Source organism: Pseudorasbora parva, chromosome 1, assembly GCF_024679245.1.
Source record: "Pseudorasbora parva isolate DD20220531a chromosome 1, ASM2467924v1, whole genome shotgun sequence".
In the NCBI taxonomy this organism is placed as follows: domain Eukaryota; kingdom Metazoa; phylum Chordata; class Actinopteri; order Cypriniformes; family Gobionidae; genus Pseudorasbora; species Pseudorasbora parva.
Window position 1 is genome coordinate 61,072,901 of NC_090172.1, and position 26,003 is coordinate 61,098,903.

At 41.8% G+C, this 26,003-nt stretch overlaps 1 protein-coding gene across 1 annotated transcript in view; it reads left to right on the top strand.

Annotated features, from left to right (window-relative positions):
* intu (inturned planar cell polarity protein) overlaps positions 1–26,003 on the top strand; it is a 71,568-nt gene that overhangs the window by 1,769 nt on the left and 43,796 nt on the right. Inside the window, exons 2-4 of the mRNA XM_067447137.1 lie at positions 125–693; positions 2,966–3,051; positions 13,169–13,369. Of these exons, the coding sequence (XP_067303238.1) occupies positions 125–693; positions 2,966–3,051; positions 13,169–13,369 (856 nt within the window). The remainder of the gene's footprint in view (positions 1–124; positions 694–2,965; positions 3,052–13,168; positions 13,370–26,003) is intronic.

Here is a 26,003-nt window from a genome sequence, read left to right on the forward strand (position 1 = left end):
GTAGATTAAGGAGCTGGGCTGAACTTAGTTCTGAGAAATCATATGCAATGACGTTCAGAAATGTTGGACATTATCTTGATATTATCACATCCTTCTTTAATGTTCCCTCTGTGTTGTGGCACAGTGACCTAGAGCCGGAATGGCTGGATGATGTCCAGAAGAACGGTGAACTCTTCTACCTGGAGCTGAGTGAGGGAGAAGAAGAAGCTCTGCTGGCGCAAGTGTCTGCCAATCACTCCGCTGCCACCAATCATGTCCGTTTCAGCGAAAAGGTGGCGGAGATTATCACCGACAATGGTAAAAAGCAAGAGGCCTCTAGCAACAAATCCAAAGCAAAGCTCAAGAAGCTCACCAAGATCCTGAGACGAAAGCGGTGGCCATCTCAAAGAAAAGCCGCCGATGGAAAAGACGGAGGATCTTCCCAGCGTCCCACGTCCATCCTGAAGAATCAAGCGGGCCAGCAGCCTGGAGTCGTGGTCCAGCAGCAGCGTCTGAAGGATGTGTGTGTGTATCTGAACCCAAAGCGGCTCGGCAGCGCCTCTCCTCCGTCTCCTGACAGAGGAGGCCTGTTGGAGGCTTTGCTGGGAGTCGTGCACCGGCCAGGAGGAAATGCAGGGAAAACAGGGGGAAAGCTCATCATCCATGGTCTGGTCCCACACAGTCCTGCTAGCAAGTGTGCAGAGATTCACATTGGTAAGTAGGGCTGTGCAATATGTCGAAATTATCGAAAGTTCGCAAATGTGCATATCGCAATATGTATATCGAAACGGCACACAATATCTGAAGGATTTGAATAGGCTACTTCAACATTGTGAATATACACAGTTATGTCAAAACCGCTGTCTTGATGACTGTTCATGTAAACTCAGTCGCTTATGCTTTAAGTAAGGGATAATGTCCACCCAGCCGGTTGTTATCGCAGAATAAACCCCGACAGAGTGATCAGGACCCCGACGCGAAGCGGAGCATCACTCTGAAGGGGTTTATTCTGTGATAACAACCGGCTGGGTGGACATTATCCCGCTTATTACACGGCTACTAGTCTCAAATAAATTAGATACAAAATATTGTCTTGAGATTAAATATTTTATTAGCTCTTACGCAAAGCTTCCGCGAAGAAAATCAGTTCCAACCTGCTTTAAGCCTTTATCTGTTGCTGCTAAATGTTGAAAATGATGCTGAAAGGGTTAGTTCAGCCAAAAATGAAACCAAGTCTATGATTTACTCACCCTCAAGTCATTATAGGTGTATATGACATTCTTCTGTCAGACAAATACAATCGCAGTTATATTTAAAAAGTCCAGGCTAACGTTAATCCCAGCAGTAGTAGCGTTAGCTGTTTTTGAAGTCCATAAAACATGCAGCTGTCCGTCAAATAACGTGCTCCACACGACTCCGATGGGTTAATAGAGCCTTCTGATTCGAATCGATGCGTTTGTGTCAGAAAAATATCCATATTTAAAACTTTATAAAGGAAACCTGCCTTGAAGTCTTCCATTGTAGCCACGGCTGTTTAAGCCACAAGATGGCGGTCAAGATAACTCGTAGTACCCGGATGAGCGGTTGTTATCTGGAAATAACATACCACTGGAATGCGCGATTGACCAATCAGAATCAAGTATTTCACAGAGCCGTGTAATAGGTGACCGAAATCAGCTGAAAAGAAGCCGAATGTGTGTCAATAGGATCCGTGCATTAGCTATTAAAGTGATAGTAAACCTGCCGCTGTCTATCAAACAACACAAATTTAAATATTTAAATAACACAAATAATCGTCCACTCCTAGATCAGGTGTCTTTGTTTATCTGGATGTTCTTGATGTTCAGTTTTAGGCTGATTATACCTATATATTATCAAGCAAAGCAAAGAGGTTTTGGTATTTAAAAATTGACATTACATTTTTTGTTTGTTTACAGTAATGTTAAAATTATATTGTCAGATTTATGACATTTTTGCTAAAAAACTGCTGGTCACTTTCAGAAGTTGTATTCATGCTTTCTTTCGTTCTCAGTTTTTAAATATATATATTTTTAAATATAATTGAAATAGATTTTACACACTAATAGCAATATTGGATCGAATATCGCATTATTTAACAAGATATTGCATATCGCATTTTTCTTCAGTATCGCACAGCCCTATTGGTAAGTGCAGATAGACAAGGAGCAGACTAGCATTGATGAATAAACGTATTAGTTTCTTTAAAAAAATAAAATACTTGATTGGTAGTGTATGTATTTTGGATGGCAGATGATAAAACAAGCAAAAATATCCCATGAACTACTCAATCCAGAGACCAGAATATCATAAAAAATGTTGGCTTGGTTTAGTAAGAAACCATCTTGGCATAGGCATAGCAATGCATTAACAGCCATTCAGAACACCTGGGGAGTTTTTGGACTCTCATTTTCTTCAAAACCGTTTGGTTAAATTAAAGAAAACGTTACGTCAGGCTGCGGCTTGGTGCTGTGCTGGGTTTTATTCATATTCTCTCTTACAACTGCCTGTTAAACACTCTAGTTTTATGTTCCCAGCACATTTGGTAATGAAATCATTCGATTGTGAGTAACAAAAAAAGCTGTTTATTCAATTTTCGGTCATGAATATTTTTCTGTTGATGTACTAAAACGATATTCGAGGGTAGCCCACAGTCACTCTCTCTCTCAGAGACAGACCAAAGAAATTCCAAAGGGGTCACACTTCCCCGAAAGCTCTTTCCCCAGCAGCTTTTTACGATTGTTTCTCAAACGCCCGTCCATACTAAAGCAATTAGACCGTTTATCTGAAATAACTGAGGGAAATCTGTGCATGCCGCAAAGAGAATAGTGTGCAGATCTACCAAATGCAGGTGGAGGTGCTGTTTGATGTGCATTTGTTTTTTATCGTATGGTAGAAATACAGTTCACCAAAGAGATTTGCAGATGTTTGTGATCTTTGAGGAGAATATCGTTCATGCTTTCTGTAGGTGATGCTCTGGTTGCTGTGGACGATGTGGACGTCACCTCAGAAAACATCGAGAGAGTTTTGTCCTGTATACCCGGCCCCACACAGGTAAGTTTGCATTTTTGGCTATATCTACATTTAAAAATATATATTTTTCTCTACACTTTCCTTCCGTTCACACGGAGACTCCTCGTTCAGGCGTTCTCGGACCAATTTTTTTCCATGTGGATCTGAGCGTGATTGTCGTGTTCATATATGCGTAAACAAATTCGAACTAAAACGCACCAGGTTAACCTTCCCTTCACACTGAGACTGCAAAAATTACTGACCACATTTCAACTGTACTTCAGTACAGTTCATCTTTGCTACAGGTTAACCCACGGTTGATTTTGAGAGGCATTAGCAAAACTTCTGCTTTTCATGCGATGGATGTAATTGCCTACACTCAAAAAAATGAACTTATGATGCTGTTCAATTTATTTAGCAATTCTTCTCGATTAAACACCATTATATCAGGTTTCTGGTTCAAATGTAATTGATTCATGTTAAACTGACTTAAAACCGTTACTCTTTGACATAACTTGATGTTTTTATTTTGAGATAACATGTTTCAATCAAGTAAACCAATCAAACAGGACTTTCACTTCCCATCATGCCTTGCAAATGGGCTGAATTTGGAGAGTAAATGTTAATGTCTGAGACGTTTATGTCTGAGATGAGAAAATGGAGAGAAATTTGAATGTTTAATGTTTTGTTTTGTTGGGATTTAAAAGTTTATTGATTTGTTGACTAGATGCTTTAGCAGGGGAAGAACAGCAGTATATGTACTTTGTCGTCGAGGCTGACAGGACGCTAATATTAGCAGCAACGGTTACCTCAAGCATTTAAAACAATGTAACGGAGAAACTTTTTTTGATGTGAGAAACTGTATCATGCATCCGACAGAAATATAAACGCATTAGACGTCAATACATATGTTGTTATTTTGATAAGAAAGCCGTTGTGTTCTAAAAAAGCGAACTGTTTGGATTTATATGAAATGATAACACTTAATATAATACAATAATATTCAATTTGTAACATTAAGTCAGGTTAATAAATGCTGTAGAAGTATTGTTCATTGTTAGTTTTATCTGTTAACCTTTTTTATGCACTATGAACTAACATGAATGATTAAGGTAGAATTGTATTGCTCGCATATTAATACATGCTGTAAAATGTACATTACATGTGGCATTTAATTCATGTAAGCTAGCTAAATAAATACATCATTGTTAACAAATGGGATTTGCAGTCTGTTACCTGACATTTACATACATGTTTCTAGGTTATAGCTAAAGAAACATTTATTTGTAATATTTTAATGTTTTAGTTATTTTCTGTAGAATTTTTTTCTGTCAGAACTCATTTTAATATTTACATATGAAATTTAACACATTTTCATGGTTCAGTACTTTTTTAAATTTCTTGTAATAAAGTTCAGCACTGCTTTTTTACCTGTTATTTTATGTATTATTATTATTATATTTTAATCTAGTATCTTTTAAAAACTATCGGTCGATTAATCGGTTATCGGCAAGCGAGATCCAACCTAGCTATCGGTAAAATCCACTATCGGTTGACCTCTAGTAAAGTGTAGAGCATGTGCTTGGGGTGAGGATCTGCTAATAACTATTAAAGTTGTTTTATTAATAAAAAACATCCATTTTGAGCAGGCCATGGATGTAACAAAACCATCTAGCCTATACAATCTTGTAATGTAAAAGGTTTTGTAAATGTTGTAAAAAATAGCATTTCGCTAAATAAAAATAATCAGTTAAACTGGATTACTTGTTTCGTTTTTTTATATTAATTTCAGAGTAATTAAACTTAATAGTTTTAGACAAAATTAAGAATGTTAACCTGATTTAACTAAATGGCATTGAATTAACTTTATGTAAAAAAATTACGTTTACCGAAATAAACATTGTTAATTAAATTCAACATAACCCAATTCCGTTGAACCCGTTGACATAAAAAAATTAAGTAAATCCAGCCTATCATTTTTTTGAGTGTATCATACGTTGGGATACTGCCTGGCTGGTTTGTTGGTCCATTGCTTGGGTTTGCTTTCCCTCCACAAGCGAATCGGCCGAGACCACATTGTTCAGGCGATCTCTTACTGATTTTTTTGTTGTGGATTTGAGTGTGTTTTTTTTTATTTTGTTCATATATGCGGAACAAAACTTAGGGGGAAAACCGCACCAGGTTCTGAAACAAATGCCCCAAATGAGCCCAAATGCTTAAAACATTGAAATGAATTTTGCTCTATGCAGCAGTTCACCCTGGGGTAAATAAGAGGATGAAAGCTGAGAAATTTCAGATGCTCTTCACCACTTGAAAGACAAAAGCTCAGTTTTCCCGCACTCAGACCTCCCATAAACCCACAAACGCTGAGGGCACATGAGGGCAACTCCATGTTTTGCGAACTGAGGTCTGTTTTTAAGGGATTCATTTGACTTAACTGCCTTGAAATGAGACTGTTTTTTTTTTTTAACAAGACATAATGTTTTCAGATGAGCACTTTCTAAAATTGGTTTTGGTTTTTGGTCTGCGCCTCTTGGCCTGTGAGTAAATGCTCTTTTCTTGGCTAACAATATTTTCTACATTAACAAATGATTGTGCTTGTTAAGAGTTCAACTTAATTTGGGCTCAGTGAAATATCAGTGGTATAATTTTGTCATAAATGAGACAAATTGACTATCGGTGCGCATTAAGCTGTGATAGTTTCCTCATGTCGTAAGCTGCTGCTGAGTTCTTTGGGTTAGTGCGGCTGTTGTTTGTTGCAAATTGTTGGTTAGTTAAGCAGTTTTCAACTCTGCAATTATCCATTTATGACCACAATAGCTACGACTGATCTCAACCCAAAACACTTCATCTAAATCCTGAAGCTGTATGGATGCACGTTTTAACCACCCTAATCTCATCTGGTGAAGCAGCTTCCTTCCCTGCTGGTGTTAAAAAAATAAGAGTATTTGACCTTAAAACAGTTGTGAAGATTCATATCTTCACATAGAAATGTATGTATAAAGCATCAGTGATTTGAACAAACTCTAACACTCGCATGCAACTCACTCCACACCAATCATACGACAGTCATGAATGAGAGCTGTGCTGTTACTTTTGATATCATCACATTGATAAAAATGACTAATTAAAAAGTTTGGTAACACTTAAGTATGGGGAACACATATTCACTATTAACTACGACTTTTGCCTCAATAAACTGCTAATTTACTGCTTATTAATAGTTAGTAAGGTAGTTTTTGTAGCATTTAAGTTTAGGTATTGGGTCGGATTAAGAGATGTAGAATAAGGTCATGCAGAATAAGGCATTAATATGTGCTTTATGAGTAATAATAAACAGACAATATCCTAGTAATATGCATGCTAATAAGCAACTAATTAAAGGGTTAGTTCACTCAAAAATGAAATGTATGTCATTAATGACTCGCCCTAATGTTGTTCCACATCCGTAACGCCGCATTCACACGGGGCATAAACGTTAACGCTTCCCATTTACTTTGAATGGGTGACATCATCTGTCGCGGCGCTTCACTCGCGTTGCAAGCGGCAGAAGTTGAAGATTTCTCAAGTTTTCAAGCGCCAGCGCAGGCGTCATCCAATCAGATCGCCATATGCAAATATCCTACAGCAGACGCTAGCCAATTGCGTTCATTACTGCTTAAACAGTGAACCATCCAGACGCAGCTCCCGGACCAGAACGTGATATTCTCCCCGCTGTCGGCGCTTTTTCAGGATTGAATGTACTCAACAGCTTCGAGCACCTGTGCAGTGCATTGACAACAACTACATGAGCAATCTCATTCGCACAAACAAACAAATCGGCATCCATTTTGTCTCATAGACTATCTGTCACAAAAAGGGGCTCTTTTGTGTTGTGTTGTGGTCCAAGCGGCAAGTAAGTTATTAATGTGATTGGCTGTTGTCACGATGACGATCACGTCAGCACCAAGCTCAGGCACACCCTCCGTCAGGCGTTAACGCCCCGTGTGAATGCGGCGTAAGACCTCCGTTCATCTTGAGAGCACAGTTTAAGATATTTTACTACATACACTTGCATACGCTCTCAGACTAAATATAAAATATCTTAAACTGTGTGTGAAGATGAACGGAGGTCTTAGGGGTGAGGAACGACATTAGGGTGAGGAGTTAATGACACATTTCATTTTTGGGTGAACTAACCCTTTAATAGTTAATAACTGAACCCTAAAATAAAGTGTTACCAGACGTTTTTTTTTTTTAGCAAAACGCTGACGATCTGCAGCTACGTTTTTCTATAACTACAGCCTTATAGACGCTGCTTCTCTGAGGACGTGTTTCGTTTGATCCCTTCTCAAGCTGGTTTTGTTCTCTCCGTTGCCTGGACGAGGACGGAATGTTAAAATTACAGAGTTCTGTCGCCCCGGCAGCGACGGCGGTTACCGTAACGCTTGTTTTTGTAGGCCACAGGAAAAGAGCCATTATCCTGTGGAGGAGAGAGAGAGAGAGAGAGAGAGAGAGAGAGAGAGAAAGTGATTAAAGGACGAGAACCGATAGCAAATTACAGTGTAGGACAAATAAGGACAAGCGAGGCTGTTATGATATTAGGGTAGAGGAACTGTGCTCTTGTGAGGTTTCCAGAGGCTTGCCAAGATTTTAAAAAGAGTGGCAGGTGATTTATGAAATTGGTAAAATTCATAAAATTGGTATGAAATTATGAATAAAGTAAGCATTGGGTTATTGTTGATTTTAAGTGTTAAGAGTTACACTACTGGAACAAATCATCATGTCCTCTGGTAGCAGTCTTTCTTTGGACGTTTACATCATGGGGTCAGTAAGATCGTTTTTAAGTCAAGATATGAATACTTATTGGCCCTGATTACAACTGGTATTAAAGGGTTAGTTCACCCAAAAATGAAATCTATGTCATTAACTCCTCACCCTAATGTCGTTCCTCACCCGTAAGACCTCCGTTCATCTTCACACACAGTTTAGGACATTTTATATTTTAGTCCCAGAGAATATGCAGTCTATGGACATCACAAAAACATCATCACAGTAGTCTATATGGGACATCAGTGGGTTGATTAGAATCTCTTGAAGCATCGAAAATACATTTTGGTCCAAAAATATCAAAAACTACGACTTTATTCAGCATTGTCTTCTCTTCCGTGTTCCTAAAAAAATCAAATGGTTCATGGATCAATGATTCGGATAGGACCAAAATTGGACCGGATTGGACCCAAATGTATTTTCGCTGCTTCAAGAGACTCTAATGAACTAACTGATGTCTCATATGGACTACTGTAATGATGTTTTTATTCCCTTTCTGGACATGGACAGTATAGTGTGCATACACTCTCGTAACTAAATATAAAATATCTTAATCTGAAGATGAACGGAGGTCTTACGGGTGAGGAACGACATTAGGGTGAGTCATTAATGACATATTTCATTTTTGGATGAACTAACCCTTTAAGATGCGTTTTTGGCCTTTTTACAACTGGTTACCTCATGCTTTTTTACTGATCTGATAGCTGATTTATCACTTCTTTTACACTTGGTCATATAAATGTGTCTCCGCAAAATGAATATATCCGATCTTCTATTGCCAAGCTATATGCAGATTTAATGGAGTTCACATCACCGGAAAACAGCAGATACGAACTGCAATTTAGCACATATAAATAAACAATAATACTAACATCATGTGTCAGCCAGTCAAGCAACAGTCACTGAGTTTGGGAACGCTATCAGATAGATCTCTTCAGGTGTTATAATTTGTTTATATAAATGTAGTGCTTTTCTAGGCACTCAAAGCGTTTTACATATAGAAGTGGGAAACCTCCTCAACCACCACCAATGTGCAGCATCACCTGGATGAAGCAACGGCAGCCATATTGCGCCAGAACGCCCACCACACACCAGCTTATGGTGGAGAGGAGACAGAGTCATTAACCCTATCATGTATATATATACACACACAACTTGATTTACCTGCCTATCAAGCTTAAAAACTACACTGTGTAACTTTTTTTAGTTTATTCTTAGCTAAAAACACGTAGTTCTTTCAAAAATATATGTGCTCATTAATGTATATTTACTTCTTTCAAGTAATAAAGTATTCTCGTACGTTTATAATATGCCATTGAAAACACATACGGGTGAGGGGTTCGAATGCCGGTCGTCATGTTGCTCCTCCATCTTGAAAGTACATTAGCCAAAGAGGGACATACCCGTAAATTCAAGCTTCGCCTTTTGCGTTTTAACACTCGATGGCACCGTGTCGAATGTGAAGAGGGGGATTGCCGTGTTAATCTTGGACTAAATCGGCCACCGTAGGAGTCCAAACAAAATCAGAATTGAGAGGAACAGAAACTATTATTCACTGGATGGTCATATACCTTTACACCGCTAGATGGAGGAAAATATCACACAGTGTAGCTTTAAGGCGCTGTCAAGTATAACACCCAAATTTTTCATGTATGGTTTAACAAAGGGCACCAGCACAGTCAGATTTAAATTTGAAATATTTTTGTCAACAGAGGAGGCAAACACCACAACCTCTGTTTTGCTCTCATTAAGACTTAAAAAAAATTAAGGCAAGCAGTCATTGTGTCTAAATTATTTGCATGTTTTATATGGAGATATATTTGTGTATCGTCCCCATAACAATGGTAACTAATACCATACTTTCGAAAGATAGATTCAAGTGGAAGCATATAAATAGAAAACAAAACGGGAGCCAAGATAGAGCCCTGGGGGACACCACAGGTCAGCGGGATGGAACCAGAGTGGAAATGCCCAATGTTAACAGAAAAACTCCTGTTTGAAAGATATGAACGTAACCAGCATAGGGCAGCTCCCTTTATACCAACCACCTGTTCTAGGCGAGATAAAAGAACATTATGGTCTGTCGTATCGAAAGCAGCACTCAAGTCTCAAAAGAACCAGTGCTACAGAATCCCCAGAGGGATGATTAGGAGGCCATGATGGACAGGGGCCAATGGGCAAATTTGGCCTGAATGCCAAATATAGACCTCACTTATAATAACTAGAACCTAGAAGAACTAGCATTGGCCGTTATGTAAGATGATATAATATCTGTATGTGATCTGGAACTGAGCTTCCACATCCCCTAATAACAGGCTTGTTTTCCGCTCGCTGTGGCGTCCTGCCCGACAGACTCCAGCTCGGCACTGCCGTCCAGCTGCTCGCGGTCAGCAAACACTCATGCGTCTCTGGTCTGCATGTTAAACAGCCGAGGGGGAGTGGATGCTCCGCTTTCTGTGTGCTGTTAACTCACAGATGGACGCCGTTGCTTTAATTGATCTCAGCGTGGGCCTGATTTGATTTGTACGATCTTAGAATGTTACTGTTTTTTTTTCAGCTCTGGGCTGAATTTGGAGATGCATGTTAAACTTGAATCATGAATCATATTGTGTGAGTTGAAATATTTGTACACTAGCGTTCATACATTTAGGTCAGTATGATTTTTCTTATTGTTCTTGAAAGAAGTCTTATGGAAGAGGTTATGGCAAGTCACCATTAGAGTGATTACTAGTGTTCTCTTCCGTGGTTTTTCTTCCATTTCGGCACATACACACAACTTGCTTTAGTTGTAATTCTACATAAGCTTCTCAGTTTGGTTAACAAACTGATACACAAGTTAGACAACCTCAAAAAGTTGTACATCACTATTATGCTCATATTAAAGAGGCAATATTATCCCTTGATGTTGTTTTTGGGCTCTACTGGAATAGGTTTTCATGCTTGAATGTTTAAACAACACATTATTCTCCATTGTTGCAGCTCCTCTTTTTCAGTCTGTCAGTAACGCTCTGTTTATTTTCTGTCTCTGCCTTCACTCTGGAATATAAATAATGTCTATTATTACCCATTGGCTTATACATTCTTAGCCTCTAAAACACACACTGGCGATTAAAATCTAATTAAAAGTTTAGCATAGATATATTTTCACTCGCTGAACACTCTGGGCCCTATCTTGCACCCAGCGCAATTGACTTTGTACACCGCCGCATGTGTCATTCCTATTTTGCACCGGCGCAAAGCGCGCTTTTCCCTCCACAGAAGCACGTCGCTAAACTAGTGAATGAACTTGCGCTCCCTGGGCGGTTCAGCGCAAAAAAGGAGGCGTGTTCCGGCGCAAACAATCCCTGGTGCTATTTTGCTGTTCCATTAAACAGTTGGGCCACTGACCAGAAAAAACCTGGTCTAAAGTCAGTGGCCCGTTGCGCATTGATCATTATGCTATTTTAAGGGCGCATGCTTGACCATAATGTATAGCGTGCACAACGCGCATACACTTTGCTCATGAAATATACACAGATGCAACAGTTATTTTTGCAAATCATAAATTGTTACACAAAAAAAAAAAAAATAACACATTGTGGTGTGCCACGAAGATGTGAAAAAATAGGCATAAATCTAGCTTACAAATTATTCAGGCTAATTGTAGTAATTAAGGATCAGACCTGTTTGCCCAATAGTGGCAAGACATATATGTATATAAGGACATCTGACATATTGGTTTGTCCGTCAAGAACAAGGAAAAAAAATCGACTGAAAAAATAAAAAACTGTTTAACCAACGCTATTTCGGGTGGGTTTCTCCCATCCCCATACAACACAACTACTCTGTCTTTCACTCCCTTACGAAAGGAAAATATATTTACCAATATATTAATTGAAATATATTTTAATATATTGTAAATATATGGAATAATATATTGATGGTATTATAAAATATATTATATATTCCTGTAATATATTGCAAAATATACAAATGATTGCCGCTTTCAATATATTGCAATATATTGAAAGATATAAATATTAATTCCCATATATGTGAATATATTTCCTAATGTATTGCATGAAATTTTCCAATATACTGCAATATATTTTTGTTTCGTAAGGGCTGCTCTTACAAGAACATCAGGCTCCTCGGCTGTGAACCGCTCCTGGCGTGCGCCTGGTAAATACGCCATAATAATAGCGATCCATAAGGGAACTTGCGCAGCTGCTTTTAAAGGGAATGTTGGATGACGCTCTGATTGGTTTATTCACGTTACGCCCAAACCACACCTATGAATAATGAAGCTACTTCAGACCAACACATTTTAGATTTGCGCTGGTCGCAAGAGCCATTTATCCCGCCGGGAAAATAGCAACAGCGCCGAGACCCGCCCACAAAGTTACTTGCGCTTAACGCTTTGACACTTGCGTTTCAGATCGTTAAAATAGGGCCCTCTGACTGAGCAATTGAGAGTTTTGCTCTCCATCAAGCGATCTGTACCATTTTGATTCAATGGATGCGCATCGCGCCTGTATTTGACATAAACTTTAGGCGCACGACTTGCCATCGCATTGCTGAGAGCACTGTGTTTCTCACATTCGCGCAGAGAGAGAGAGAGCAAGAGCGAGAGAAAGTGACTTAAATACCATTCTGAATCAACGGACCAAGGAAGGAATAGTGGCGAACTGGTGACAGGGTCATGGGCGGCCAAGGCTCATTGATGCACGTGAAACCTTGGGTCATGCCATCCATGTGGATGTTACTTTGACACGTATCACCTACCTAAGCTTTGTTGCAGACCATGTACATCCTTTCAAGGAAACTGTGGTCTCTTCCAGCAGATAATGCTCCTGCCACAAAGCAAAAATGGTTCAGGAATGGTTTCAAGGAGCACAACAGCGAGTTTGAGATGTGGACTTGGCCTCCATTTTACCCAGATCTCAATCCAGTCGAGCATCTGTGGGATGTGCAGAGCAAACAAGTCTGATCCATGGAGGCCCCACCTTGCAACTTACAGGACTTAAAGGATCTGCTGCTAACATCTTGGTGCCAGATACTACAGCACACCTTCAGGGATCTAGTGGAGTCCATGCCTTGACGGGTCTGGGCTGTTTTGGCAGCAAAAGGGGGACCAACACAATATTAGGACAATTCAAAATATGGATAAAACATCTGTGAAAAATATATATGGAAAATTCCTTTATATTATTAACGCAGCAATGCAAGGCAAGGCAAGTTTATTTATATAGCACATTTCGTACCCATAGTACATTGGTCTTCATTTTTAAGGATGTGTAAGCAGCACGATTGTGTAGTTGGTCATGTTTTCATCAGTGTTTATTTCTGATTCTTTCTATGTGTTTCTCAGGTGAGATTAACTCTGGAGACGGTCTGTCCCGTCGGGAGCAGCCCGGACTCGAGACCGAAACCGAAATCTCCTCCGGTCAGTCAGCTGGTCCGACTGCTGTGGGGCGAGGATACAGTCGAGCTCCAGATGTCTATCGCACACGTACCGCACATAGTGATGTACCTCTCGCTCAAACTGGACTCGGAGTCGCCGCAGGAGGAGGTCAGTTTGTTCATAAATGAGTGGTGATGTGTCGTTCATGAACGATTCGTTCATTTTGAACAAATCTTTAATATGACTCGAGAACGGCGGGTTTTCTCAGAGAGCGATTCGTTCATTTTGTGTTGACTGCGCATGCGCAACATCCCATAAGTTCTGTACAGGGAACAGAATTGATTAGTTCATTTTTCGAGTCCAGGTTTGAGTCATTCGTTCATCAAGTCCCAGGCCCATAGACAAGGCTATGCAGTCACCGGAAACAGAAATGATCCGTTCTCTTGAGTCTTCGGTCCGAGTCTCGTTCTTTTGTCACGTGACATGACAGCCGTGTTGGATACAGAAATAGTTCTTTCACAACCTTCCTCACAAACAAGTGCGTAGTTTTTGTTTGTTTTTCCCCCAGTTTTTTTTAGCTAGTAGGCCTACAATAGCCCCATTTCCACCACAGGAACTTTACCCAGGAACCAGGAACTTTGGGTGGTACTCGGTGTGTTTAGACCGCAGGAACCAGGGTCTAAATGAAGTTCCGGGTAAATATTTCCCCCTCCAAACGGCCCTGCTCACGATGTAGTACTTTTTCAAAGTTCAGGAAACACCAGATCGGTTTAGATAACGTCTCATGTAAACACTCCACTAAATCTTTCAATCGGTACACACAAAAATGATTACTGTCCGTCACTGACTTGGAGGAGCAGTCGTGCGCAGTCCTCCATCACCGGACTAATCTGCCTAATCTTCATGGAACTTTATCGCGGTGGAAACACAGACAGTTGCAGGTCTGGGGGGAGAAAAGTTCCTGTAAAAAAGTTCCTGGTACAAAATGTTACGGGTAATTTTGGTGGAAACGGGGCTAATAATAGCTTTTCCTGTGAATCATGGACACATTGGGTTGGTCTAAATGGATAGGCATAATTAACAGTTTATTGCCCATATCTTCTGATGATTTTATAATAATAACTATATTACAACTTGCAGTCAATAATACGACTGTAATGTTGTTTATGTTGTGACTTGTGAGACACTGAACTGGGAAGCAGTCATGTGACAAAAAGAATGAGACTCAGACCCGAAGAACGACTTGAACGAGAAGACTTGAGAGATGAACTAATCTCTTCTGTTTCCGGTGACTGCATAGCCTTGCCTAAATGGAGCTGGGACTTGATGAACGAATGACTCGAAGACTCGAGAGAACTAATCTTTTCTGTTTCCGGACGCATGTATTACATATGAGGCTGTCACAGCCCAGATCAGACATGACAGAACTAACGGCTCAAACCAGAAGTCACGAGAGGTGTACTGATCTTTCTAGGGAACAGACGTGAGAAAATGTGAAGTGACTAAAGAAAGAACAATTTGAATCGGGAGGTAAGGCAAGCTAAGCAATTAATTAATAATTTCTTTCTCAAAGTTTGGCCATGACTGCATTAGCTTTTAGTTGATTTTTTTATTCCAAAAGTACTAAATGTGTTGAGAAATGTAACGTAACATTTTAATTAGATTCTGCTTAAACGAACTAAATTACTTGAAAAAAGATTCGTTCATTTTGCTGCACGAGATTCAAAGATCCGAGTCAGTAAAATGATCTGAACTTCATTCTCTCCACCAAGTGATTGCATTACAAATATTATTTTCAGCTAGTGAGAATTGGGAAAAGCTAAAACAGCTGTGTGGAGTTTTTTCAGTCCTTTATCTGTTAAAATAAGTTTGCCATCTAAAAGAGTTTCCCCTGTTAAATCAGTCTGTGCCGAGCTGCCAGAAGCGAGCATGAATGGCTCTGCTGTGCCACTAACAGTCGCTCGAATTTATAGCCGTCAGCGTGACGTGAGGAAACGGGAGAAGAGAGGGAAAAGCCTTCGCCCGGCTGAACAATTCATAGCGAGACGCAGCCCCGTTCCCATCAGAAAACAAAACCACTCGCCAGGACTTGGGAGAGTTTAAAGACTTAGAAGACTTGAATTGCTCAATTCATAAAGAGAAGTGAAATGCCTTTTAAAGGTTATGATTGTCAGAGATGCAGGGGGAATTTCACAAAGAATATGTCTAGATGAAATAAACAAAAATAAGACAATTATATTTTGCCTATAGAAAGTGAGAAATGTTTGTTTTTTTTGCATTTTCTTTTGCAATTTTTTTATTTTCATAACAATTAAACACGTTTCCATATATATATATATATATATATATATATAATATGGATATACTTGGAGTGAAATACACAGCAATTAATGATTTTATTTCAGTTCAAAATTAAAATACAAAAAAATTAGAAATAATATTTATCAAAGAAAATAATGTTATTTATGCAGATTTTTACAAAGAAAGTGATTTGTAATTTGCAATATAATATTATATATAAAAATTGTACACGACTGTTTTCAACATTGATAATAATCATTAATGTTTCTTTAGCATCAAATCATGTCTAAATGATTTCTGAAGGATCATGTGACACTAAAGACTGGAGTAATGATGCTGAAAATACAGCTTTGATCACAGGAATACATTACATTTTACTATATATTCACATAGAAAACAGTTATTTTAAATTGCAATAATATTTCATAACATTACTGTTTTTGCTGTTAAATAAATGCAGCCTTGTTGAGACAAAAACAATCAAAACAGTACAGTTTCCAAACATTTGACTAGTGGTATAATGTATATATAACAAAACATGTTACTATATATACACACACATTATAAATTTAAAATTAAATTCAGCATAAACTAGCTAAATTTTCCTCATGCTTAAGATATATTATTATCTAAGGTTTTGGACATTTAATTTTAGAATGAAATATGACTGACATATTCTTGACAAATGATTCATCTAGTGCAGGGTTCTTCATTTCAGGTCATGTGGGACTATTTTCCTGCAAAATTTAGATAAAATGAATCCTCAAGAGACTTGACTAATCAGAGTCGTTGGGCTTACTTGAAAATGACCGGCAGGTGTGTGTTTGAGCACAGATGAACTAAACTCTGCAGGAATGAGGAATCCTGACCTAGCCGTATAAAGATTTAAGATTTGTTTTTGGCCTACAGCCGGTTACTGCCAGGTTGAAGTTTCGCACATTGAAACAGCTTTTGTAAATGCATCCCTCCAGGTGCTGATAGTTTAGAGTGGTTGATTTACTGTGTTAAATCTTCGCTGAGAGAAGCGTGCTTGCAATCCGACTCACTTAAAAACCTCTTTCTGTCTGCAGTGATTGATGCGGCGCGGAGCTCTAATGTGAGTTTGAGCGTTTATAATGTGTGTTTTTATGCGCTCCAGCTCTCGGTTCTCCAAACCACAGGCCACAGCGCTGCCGTAAAGACAAAAACGACCACCTCTGAACGCTGACTCCAGCTTTTAGAGAGCAAAGAATACGCTGAAGAGATAAGGGATACGTGTGTGTTTGGAGGGGGAAGGCTTGCGGTTTGAAGACAGGCATGAGAACTCAATGTCTCTCAGAAACTCGAAGTGCTGCCAGGTTGAAGTGTTCCTGCTCCGCATACTAATCCAAATGTCAGAGGAAATGTCCCTCCCCTTCATTCCCTCCTGCAGATAAACCTCATCTCGCACTGCTGCAGTTTACGGATGAGAAGAATGGCCATTCCTCAGGGGGAAATGCGTTTTTTATCAGTTATCGATGTGAATCGATCTTAAACAGATTTATTAAGAAAGAGAATGAAAGTAAAAAGGGCTTGAGAGTAGGAATCATATGAAATGCACTGATGGATCATTCACGATGAGAGTAGGAACAAGTTTTAAGGAAGTAAATTTGTACCACTTTAGTTTGGGGTTTAGTTTCCAATTAACTAGTTCCTTATTAACATGCATATTAATGAGGTATTGGCTGTTTATTAGTACTTATAAAGCACATATTAGGGGTGTGCGATATTGACAAAAAATGATATCTCGATATTTTCTGGGATTTTCTCGATAACGATAATTAGACGATATTTTGCTGAGTGTGTTATTGTAATGCTACCTTGGTGCTGATGATCAGCTGACTCCTAAGGGTTTTGAAATTCTTAAAAGGTAATTTTTTTACCTAATTATATGGATGTGTAACAACAACGACTAATGAGTTTAATGTCTCGGGGAATAATTAACTCAAAAGGGATTTAATATTCAATATTCATGAATTTATGAATATAATTTGCCAGTTGTTCATTACGTATTAAAATTTTCCGATAGGGAAAATTGTTTAATTAAATACAAGTAACCCTTTATGAAATTGCTTGAAATTATCCTACTAAGTTTGTCCTGCAAATTAGTTATAGACTTTTCAAATCAATTCTCAATAAAGGGATTACTGCTTTACGAGCGCATAAGAAACATTAACTTTACTGATCAGGATAAGTTCAATATTTCAAATGGTCATACAGTTTACTTTACTAACATAGTAGCATAAGCAGTTAGGTAACGTTTAGATCGCAAGTTTCATTGACTTTGTGTATGTGGCAGAATAACAGATTCAACTCATTAAATGTCTTTTGAAGGTTTAATAAACACAGACTAAAAATAACACTACAATTCACACAGAAAGTACATACTAAATATGCATCAAGAGAGTAGAAGTATAGATATTAACGAAAGAATACATAAAAGAGAATAATGAATAGACTGAAGTTAGAGAGAGATAAAAGAGAGAGAGAGAGACAAAGAGAGGGAGAGAGAGAGACAAAGAGAGGGAGAGAGAGAGACAAAGAGAGGGAGAGAGAGAGAGACAAAGAGAGTGGGGGAGGGTAAGCAACAACTTTCCTTCAGTTCACCAGATACGACCTTCACGGAGTTAATTTATCCCAACGGGAAAATAACACACCCTCTTTACAGCAGTAAGAATAAGAATACTTGCATTCTTTTTGGTTTCGTTTTGGCTTCTCGCTTGTGTGTGTGTCTCTGCGTGTCCGGCGGTCCTTTCCGAGGTTGGGAGGGAAGCGGCTGTTTGCTTTAGCGATGCTTCGTGTTCTTGAAGATCGGATTGTAGAAGAGAAGATTTTTGGAAGAGATGAGGCCTGCTTGGAGGGCCTGCATTGGTGGCATGGCTTAAGTGCCAGCCCCCCCCGTGGGTGTTGGCTCCCACAGGGAGAGAGAGAAGAAGTGAAGAGAGCGGAGTAAGAGAACAAGAAGAGGGAAGAGCCTGTCTTCACTGGTCTTTTTAAGGTCTGGAAATAGTCCCACCCTCCAGGGTTAGACTTAACCAATGAGAGTGTTGGGATTTCCCGGCGGGAAATTCCTCAGCAGATTTATGGCTCTTTGTTTGAAAGTTCGACTCAGTGGGTCTCTGAGTCTTCATACTATAATTAATGCAACAAACACACATTGCATTTTCTGAATAAGTGATATACATGGAAGTGTAAGTCGTGAAGTGAGCATTAATTTGATAGGAGACATGACATATATGAGGTTATCTGAACTAGTACTTTGTTAAGACACAGACAAAAAGATGCAAAATACCATACAGAAGAAACATTTTACAAAACAGTTATGTGTTTACATATAATGTCCTGGGGTGCATGTTCATCTATAGATGGTTTGTCTATAATTTGAGGCAAAAGCTCTGTGTCTTAAGCTCTTTGTGTCTGAAACTTCATGTGGCCAAATTCCTTTCGGGGCCATAAAAACACCTTATCAGATGGTTTCCAGGGTGACTGAAGAATCTCCCTCTGTTGTGTTGGGGGAAGGTCTGCCATCAGCACAACTTTCAAAGCATATTTGTTAAATGTAACTGGCGATTGTGTGTTTGATTCGCCTGAGTCGCTACATAATCCCCCCTTTCGCTAGTTGTTGTCCCTCCTATGGACAACAACGAGCGATGTAAAGGACTAATATATTCTGTAGTTAGGTGGAGTGCTAGTCCACTACGGAACTCCGGCAAGAAGTGTGACAGGAGACAGAAGATCGTTTGACTGGTTTATATCTCGTCAGTATGACCATTCACATGTTGAACATACAGCCATTAGGAAACAGAAGTGATAAAGTGTGGTTTAGTCTGCAATAAACAAATAGAATATATATCAAATTCGGTCTGCATACATTAACATAAACATTTACCTCAGTAAACATAATCTATATACGTTAGTATTGTCTACAGCACGTTAAATGGCGCTAAACATACACACATGCATTACACTGTGCATCACTCGCCTCAGACACATCAAATCACGATATGATCAAAGTCATAATGATCAGATATACTATCACGACATGAAAGGGTTAATATATCGCGACATAACAGATAAATACAAAGATGGATGAACTTACATTCATGCACGCACATTTATCACTCATCGAAGATGACGGCAGAAACGAAACTGAAAGTAAACAAAGACGCGATGACAGAACTGCCGTCAACGCACAGTACGTGCACAACTACGTAATACACATAGAAAAGCTACCCATATAAGGAATTTAGTACAGCCGCCCCCAGATTAGCATAGCTAATATGCAAAACATATACATTTCTCAGTTCTTAACGTTTGTATCATCATCGTCCGGGAGTGCTGGGATTGGAACTAGCTTAGCCACAGGTCGAAGATACAGGCGATCCTTTATTCTGACCTTTGCTGACCTAATATGGCCATCCTCGCTGGGCACCAGACTCTCGATCCTACCAATGGGCCAGTGAGCACGAGGCAGTTGTGAGTCCACCACCATCACCGCAGTACCTTCTGTCAGATCCTGGGTCTCACGCTGCCATTTAAGACGTTGTTGAAGGTCAGGGAGGTAATGTTTGGTATAGTACACCCAGAAGTGATCAGCTATAGTCTGAGCATGACGCCATCGACGCTTGGACAAGGGCTCTGGCGTGTAGACCACTTGGGGTAACGCAGCATCCCGCCGCCCCATAAGGAGAAAGTTGGGTGTGACTGGGTCTACATCGGCTACATCAGACGAAACGTAGCCCAGTGGCTTGCTATTCAGGATACCCTCTATCTCCACTAACACAGTTTGCAAGACGTCTTCAGACAGGGTTTGACTTCCTACAACAACCTGTAGGGCTGACTTCACAGATTTGATCTCACGCTCCCAGGCGCCGCCAAAATGCGGTGCCGCAGGAGGATTCATCTTGAATGTAATCTGATGGTCAGCCAGCCGTTCCTGCAGTTGAGGCTCCATCCGTCGGAAGGCCTCTCTCAGCTCTGTTTCGGCACCTCTGAAATTGGTCCCTTGATCAGAGAGAATTTCCGAAGGAGTACCCCGCCGGGCTATGAAACGTCTCAGGGCAAGTAAGAAAGCATCGGTATCCAGACTGTTGAGGAGATCGAGATGTATGCAACGAGTAGTCAGGCATTTAAAGATCACACCCCATCGTTTTTCTGAACGACGGCCTATTTTGACAGTGAAGGGCCCGAAACAGTCAACACCTGTCGAAAAGAATGCAGGTTGCTGAAGCCGTAGGCGAGCCAAGGGTAAGTCAGCCATAATGGGTACTGTTGGTTTAGCCCTCCACCTCTGGCATTGCATGCACCCCCTTTGGTGTTGCTTAACCGCTTGCCTACCTCTCAGGACCCAGTAGTAACGACGGAGCTCAGCAAAAACTCTGTCTGGCCCAGGATGAAGCAAGCGTTCATCAAAGTCCTGAATGAGGAGCTTAGTGATGGCGTGATGAGGGTCTAGGACTACCGGGTGAGTCTCAGAAAAACTCAGGCCTTCCAACCTTCGGAGTCGTCCCCCAACTCGAATTAGACGTAATGCCTGATCAAACTCCGGGGCTAGGGTGTTCAGACGACTAGAAAGGGGAACTGGTTTCCCTGCCTCCAAAGCTTTGAACTCCAGAGGGAAGGACTCAGCCTGAGACTGACTCAGGATAGCTGCTTCAGTTCTTCGAAAATCAGGGCTTGGTGTTCCTGCATCAAGGGTAGCCGCCCCATGAAGGGACTGGTAAGTTGCTTTAACCAGGGCTTTCCAGGAGGTGAATTGAGCTGCGTCAAGCCCATGTGGATTCTGACTATCAACAGTTAAACCGCAGAATACAGTCTTCCTGGTTTCTGAGGAATCATCTCGATTCTCCCTCGGAGGTATAGCTGGCCACTGATCTGGTGGTCCACGGAGGAAACGAGGTCCCTGATTCCACCGACTGGGACTTGCCAACTCTATAAGTGTCTTCCCCCGGGTGATGTCATCTGCAGGGTTATTTGCTGAATCCACATATCGCCATGAATGCCGGTCAGTCAACTCCTGGATCTCAGCCACTCTGGTGCCGACGAAGACTTTATACCTGCAGGACTCCGACTGTATCCAGGTCAAGACAGTAGTAGAGTCGGTCCAGAGTGTCGTCGTCTCAATCTGTACGGTCAGCTCTTGCAGTAGAAGCTTAGCGAGCTGTGCACCCGCTAGTGCTGCACAAAGTTCCAACCGTGGCATCGTCAATTGCCGCTTGGGAGCTACTCTCGACCTGGCCATCATGAAGGAGGTGTGGATTTCACCCTGTTGCTCAATAAGCAGGTACGCTACAGCTCCATACGCCACCTCAGCCGCATCACTGAAAATGTGCAAGCTGAATCGTGATGTCTCCTCCTTGAAATGTAAAGGGATGTAACAACGAGGGAACACTACCTTAGTGAGGTTAGGTAACTCATGTTCCCAAGACCTCCATCTCTCAAGAAGATCCGTGGGAAGGTTGGGATCGTCCCAGCTTCTTGGTTTAGCCCAGAGCTTCTGGACAAGAACTTTAGCCCTGGTGGTGAAGGGGCTGACAAACCCCAAAGGGTCATATTGGGATGCCAGGACTTTGTAAATATGCCTCATTGTAGGGAGACACTCTGACGTTGGGCGGTGCCTATAACCCAGGCTATCATCTAGGCAGTGCCACATCAGACCCAAAGCTGGCTCCTGAGGGTCGGAATGATTCTTCTGCAGCCATAGTTCTATACTCTCTGATTTAGCATTTGCAGGTAAGTGCTCAACAACTGAGGGGGCATTGCTGGCCCACTGCCGTATTTCAAACCCCCCAGAGGCAAGAAAGGATCTCATCTTGTTGACTAACTGCTTGGCTTGTTCCACAGTGGGGAGGCTCTGTAGGCAGTTGTCCACGTAGAAACTCTTTTCTATGGACTGCCTCACTCCTTCGTCACCGGCCTGCTGGTCTCTGACGTGCTTCTGCAGTGCAAAGGTCGCACAGCATGGGCTGCAGGTTGTCCCAAAAGGCAAGACTTCCCACTGATAGACATCAGGCTGATCTTCCTTTCGCATATTTCGCCAAATGAACCTCAGAAGAGGTTTGTCCTCTGGCAGGAGTCTCACTTGATGAAACATTGCACGTATGTCGCCGCTGATAGCGACTGGATACTGTCGGAATCGAATCAGGACTCCTAGTAATGAAGCACCAAGGCAAGGGCCAGGAAGGAGCTGCTGGTTGAGAGAGAGACCTTGATGCACAAAGGAACAGTTGAAAACTAATCTGTCTTTACCGTTGTGGTGGACAAGATGGTGTGGAATGAACCACTTTTCCTTATCAGCATGTAGAACATCGGGCGGGACCTTGACTACATATCCGGCATCTAAGAGCTTCTGGATCTCAGCCTCATAAACCTTAGCTTTCCCTGGATCTTTGCTCAAGCGTTTCTCCGTGCTTCTGAGATTGGGTAAAACTGAATCCCTAGTACCCTTCAATGGTGGTGCATTTGGCGTACGTATGAGGGGGGTAGCATAACGCCAGATCCCATCCACCTCCACACGCTGAGTTCTGCTCTCCAGTAGCTCCATGGCCATTTGGTCCTGTCGTGAACGCACTACCAGCTTCTCATTGCGGTAAGGAAGGACGTCCAACTGCCACAGCTGTTCAACCTGTTGGAAGATAGGATCTCGCACTGATGAAAGGGAAGTAAGCAAACATTGTTGAGGTGGTACCTGGTGCGGAAGAAGCCCGTCCGGTCCCTGCAGAACCCAACCGAGCTGCGTATGAACAGCTGCTGGTCCTCCATCTGGGCCTAATCTGATGGGCTCCTTTGCAGTAATGAGGCTTGGGTAATCGGATCCAATTAAGAGAAGGGGCTGAATCTTACTGAATGATGGAAGAGGAATGCCCTTTAGGTGACAGTAGCTCTGCTGAAGCCTCTTGGTAGGGTATGTTTGTTCAGTCAAGGTCAGAAGAGGTGCAGAAAATACCCCAGCAAGGTTGTACCTCTCTTTTGGTCTGCACTGGGGTGAGAGCTGAAAGTGGACTGACTGTCCCTCCAACTGGGTAACATCATGCCGGATTGTGCGAAGGGCCATAACCTCCCTCTTACCATGTAGACCTAGCTGCTGGACTGCTGCGGGAAGAAGAATGCTGCGCTGTGCACCATCATCAAGGATCGCATAGGTTCGTATAGACTTTCCGCCTTTCCACAGCAGCACAGGGGTAACCTTGAGGAAAACACGTCCTGTATGGCTAGTTGGTGTTATGTAAATGCGGTCACTTGGTGTTGTAACTAGCATGATGCTTGGGCCTTGTCGTGCTATGCGGTGAAGAACTCGGAGATGAATGTCCCCACATTCCCCACATGGTTTCTTCAAAGTGCACTCATTAAAGTTGTGGCTGGTGCGTCCGCATTTCCAGCATCTCTTACCTTCCTTTATCCACTTGACAAGTCGCTCAGGTGGGCATTCAGAAATCTCACTGCACTGAGAGAGGTAATGCTCTTCACTGTGACAGAATAAACACATGCGCTGGGTTCTTTTGAGCGGTTGCTGGTGTGGAGGAACCTCAGTAATGCCAGGCTGTACATCTTTAACCTCCTTGAGCTGATTACTTCCATGATAAACAGAGATGGCCCGGGTGCGTGGCTTAATAATAGATGGACGCGGAGCTGGACGTGAAGCTGGAACTGGAGCCTTCTCAGTGTGATAGCGTTGAGCCATCTTTGATGAAAGCCGTTGGGCTTCAGCCTTGACCTTCAACCACTCTGAAAGGTCATACAAATTATATGGATTAAGACTGTCTGTAGTCAGTCTTCCCCTTAACTGGAGGTGCTCTATAAAACTATCCCTGTAGTGTTTAGGGAGTTTACTAAGCAACCTGTCAACATGACCGGTACAGGTAAGCTCTCTTCCATGTGGTCCCTCCAGAGATGTAAGCATACCCACCAGAAGATCAACATTAAGAGCAAAGTTCTGGAATGCTTTCGAATCTCCAGCCTTGATATCTGGTGAGTTCAGTAGAGCTGCAATCTCACTTTGTGCTAGCTGGTGTGGTTGGCCATATTGGCGTTGCAGAGCTGACATAGCTGCTGTGTAAGGTGCAGGGTGGTGACGACATGCTTGGGCTATCAGTCTAGCTTCATCAAGGACCAACTGCTCCATTAGCACACGGTATTTGTAGTGTTCTGTGAGCTCAGTGTGGGGGTTCAACAGATTATCGAGAGCTATCTTCAGATCAGTGAACTCTCTTTCACTGTCATTCACAAGTTTTGGCAGCGATGGGACTGGGACTGGTTGAAGCACAGGTGTTGCAGGTGCTGGCTGGCATACTGGATGTGCATGTGATGGCGGAAACAGCCCAGTGTGTGCTGCCGGAGAAGGATACCAGTTCTGCGCTGAAGACTGACTGGGGGGGTGAGGTGTATAATATCCCGTAACCATGGGTGAAGGCTGATACAGATCTGGCACAGGTGTTGGTTGGTACTGGACCTGGCTATGTGCTGGTATTTGTAATTGGTAGACTGGTGGCACCAGAGCATTGCGTACGGTCGTGGATATAGGTATCTTCACTGACGTGATGGTTTGCGGCAAAGATGCTATGACATTAAAGGAAGCAGAAGATGACGTTGTACTACATGTCACTGGTGTCTGCCTTACGTAGGTCGCTGCTGGCAGCTGAATAAAGGGTTGAGAGGTAGGTGTGCTGTACACCATACAAGCTGCCGTTGGAGATGTCTGCCACCATTCTGACTGCTGGGAAACGTCCTTGGGTACCCGAAGGCATGAAGTGAGTGGCTGCGAATCCAGTAACTGGATGGCTTGGGCTGCAGTAACCTTTGGTCTAACAACAGGTGGTGAGTAAGCTTGAACCTGTTCCATTCGCTCACCGAAGGGAGAAACAGTCCCACTACTTAACGACTCACACCCTGTCTGGCTGTTATATCTGTGATGTGGTACTGGAGATGTGTAATGGGAAGAGGAAGGAGATCTCATAACATCTAGCTGCTCCACAAGCCCACTAAGCCCAGCGTCTATACTGGTCCTACGGACTATAGCCGGATCTGGTCCATACTGCAGAGATGATAACTCATGCCTAGTCGGCTGTACCCCAGTCGAGACTGGCTCGGCCTGCCCACTGAGGGTCAGCGATGCCGCTGCATGGTCCATCTTCGGCTGCTGATATGGATCGTATGGCCCAGAAACTGGCAGAAGGGATTTGGGCAAGGCTACCTCATAAGCCTGCAAATACGAAGGGATCTGACGAGCTCTGGCTTGCAGTTGAGCAGAATGCGTGGTATCTGGTGAATAATGCGGTGTCTGGGGCTCCATGTCACCGTAGTGGCTATAGCATCCGGCTCGAAGGACCAAATGTAAAGGACTAATATATTCTGTAGTTAGGTGGAGTGCTAGTCCACTACGGAACTCCGGCAAGAAGTGTGACAGGAGACAGAAGATCGTTTGACTGGTTTATATCTCGTCAGTATGACCATTCACATGTTGAACATACAGCCATTAGGAAACAGA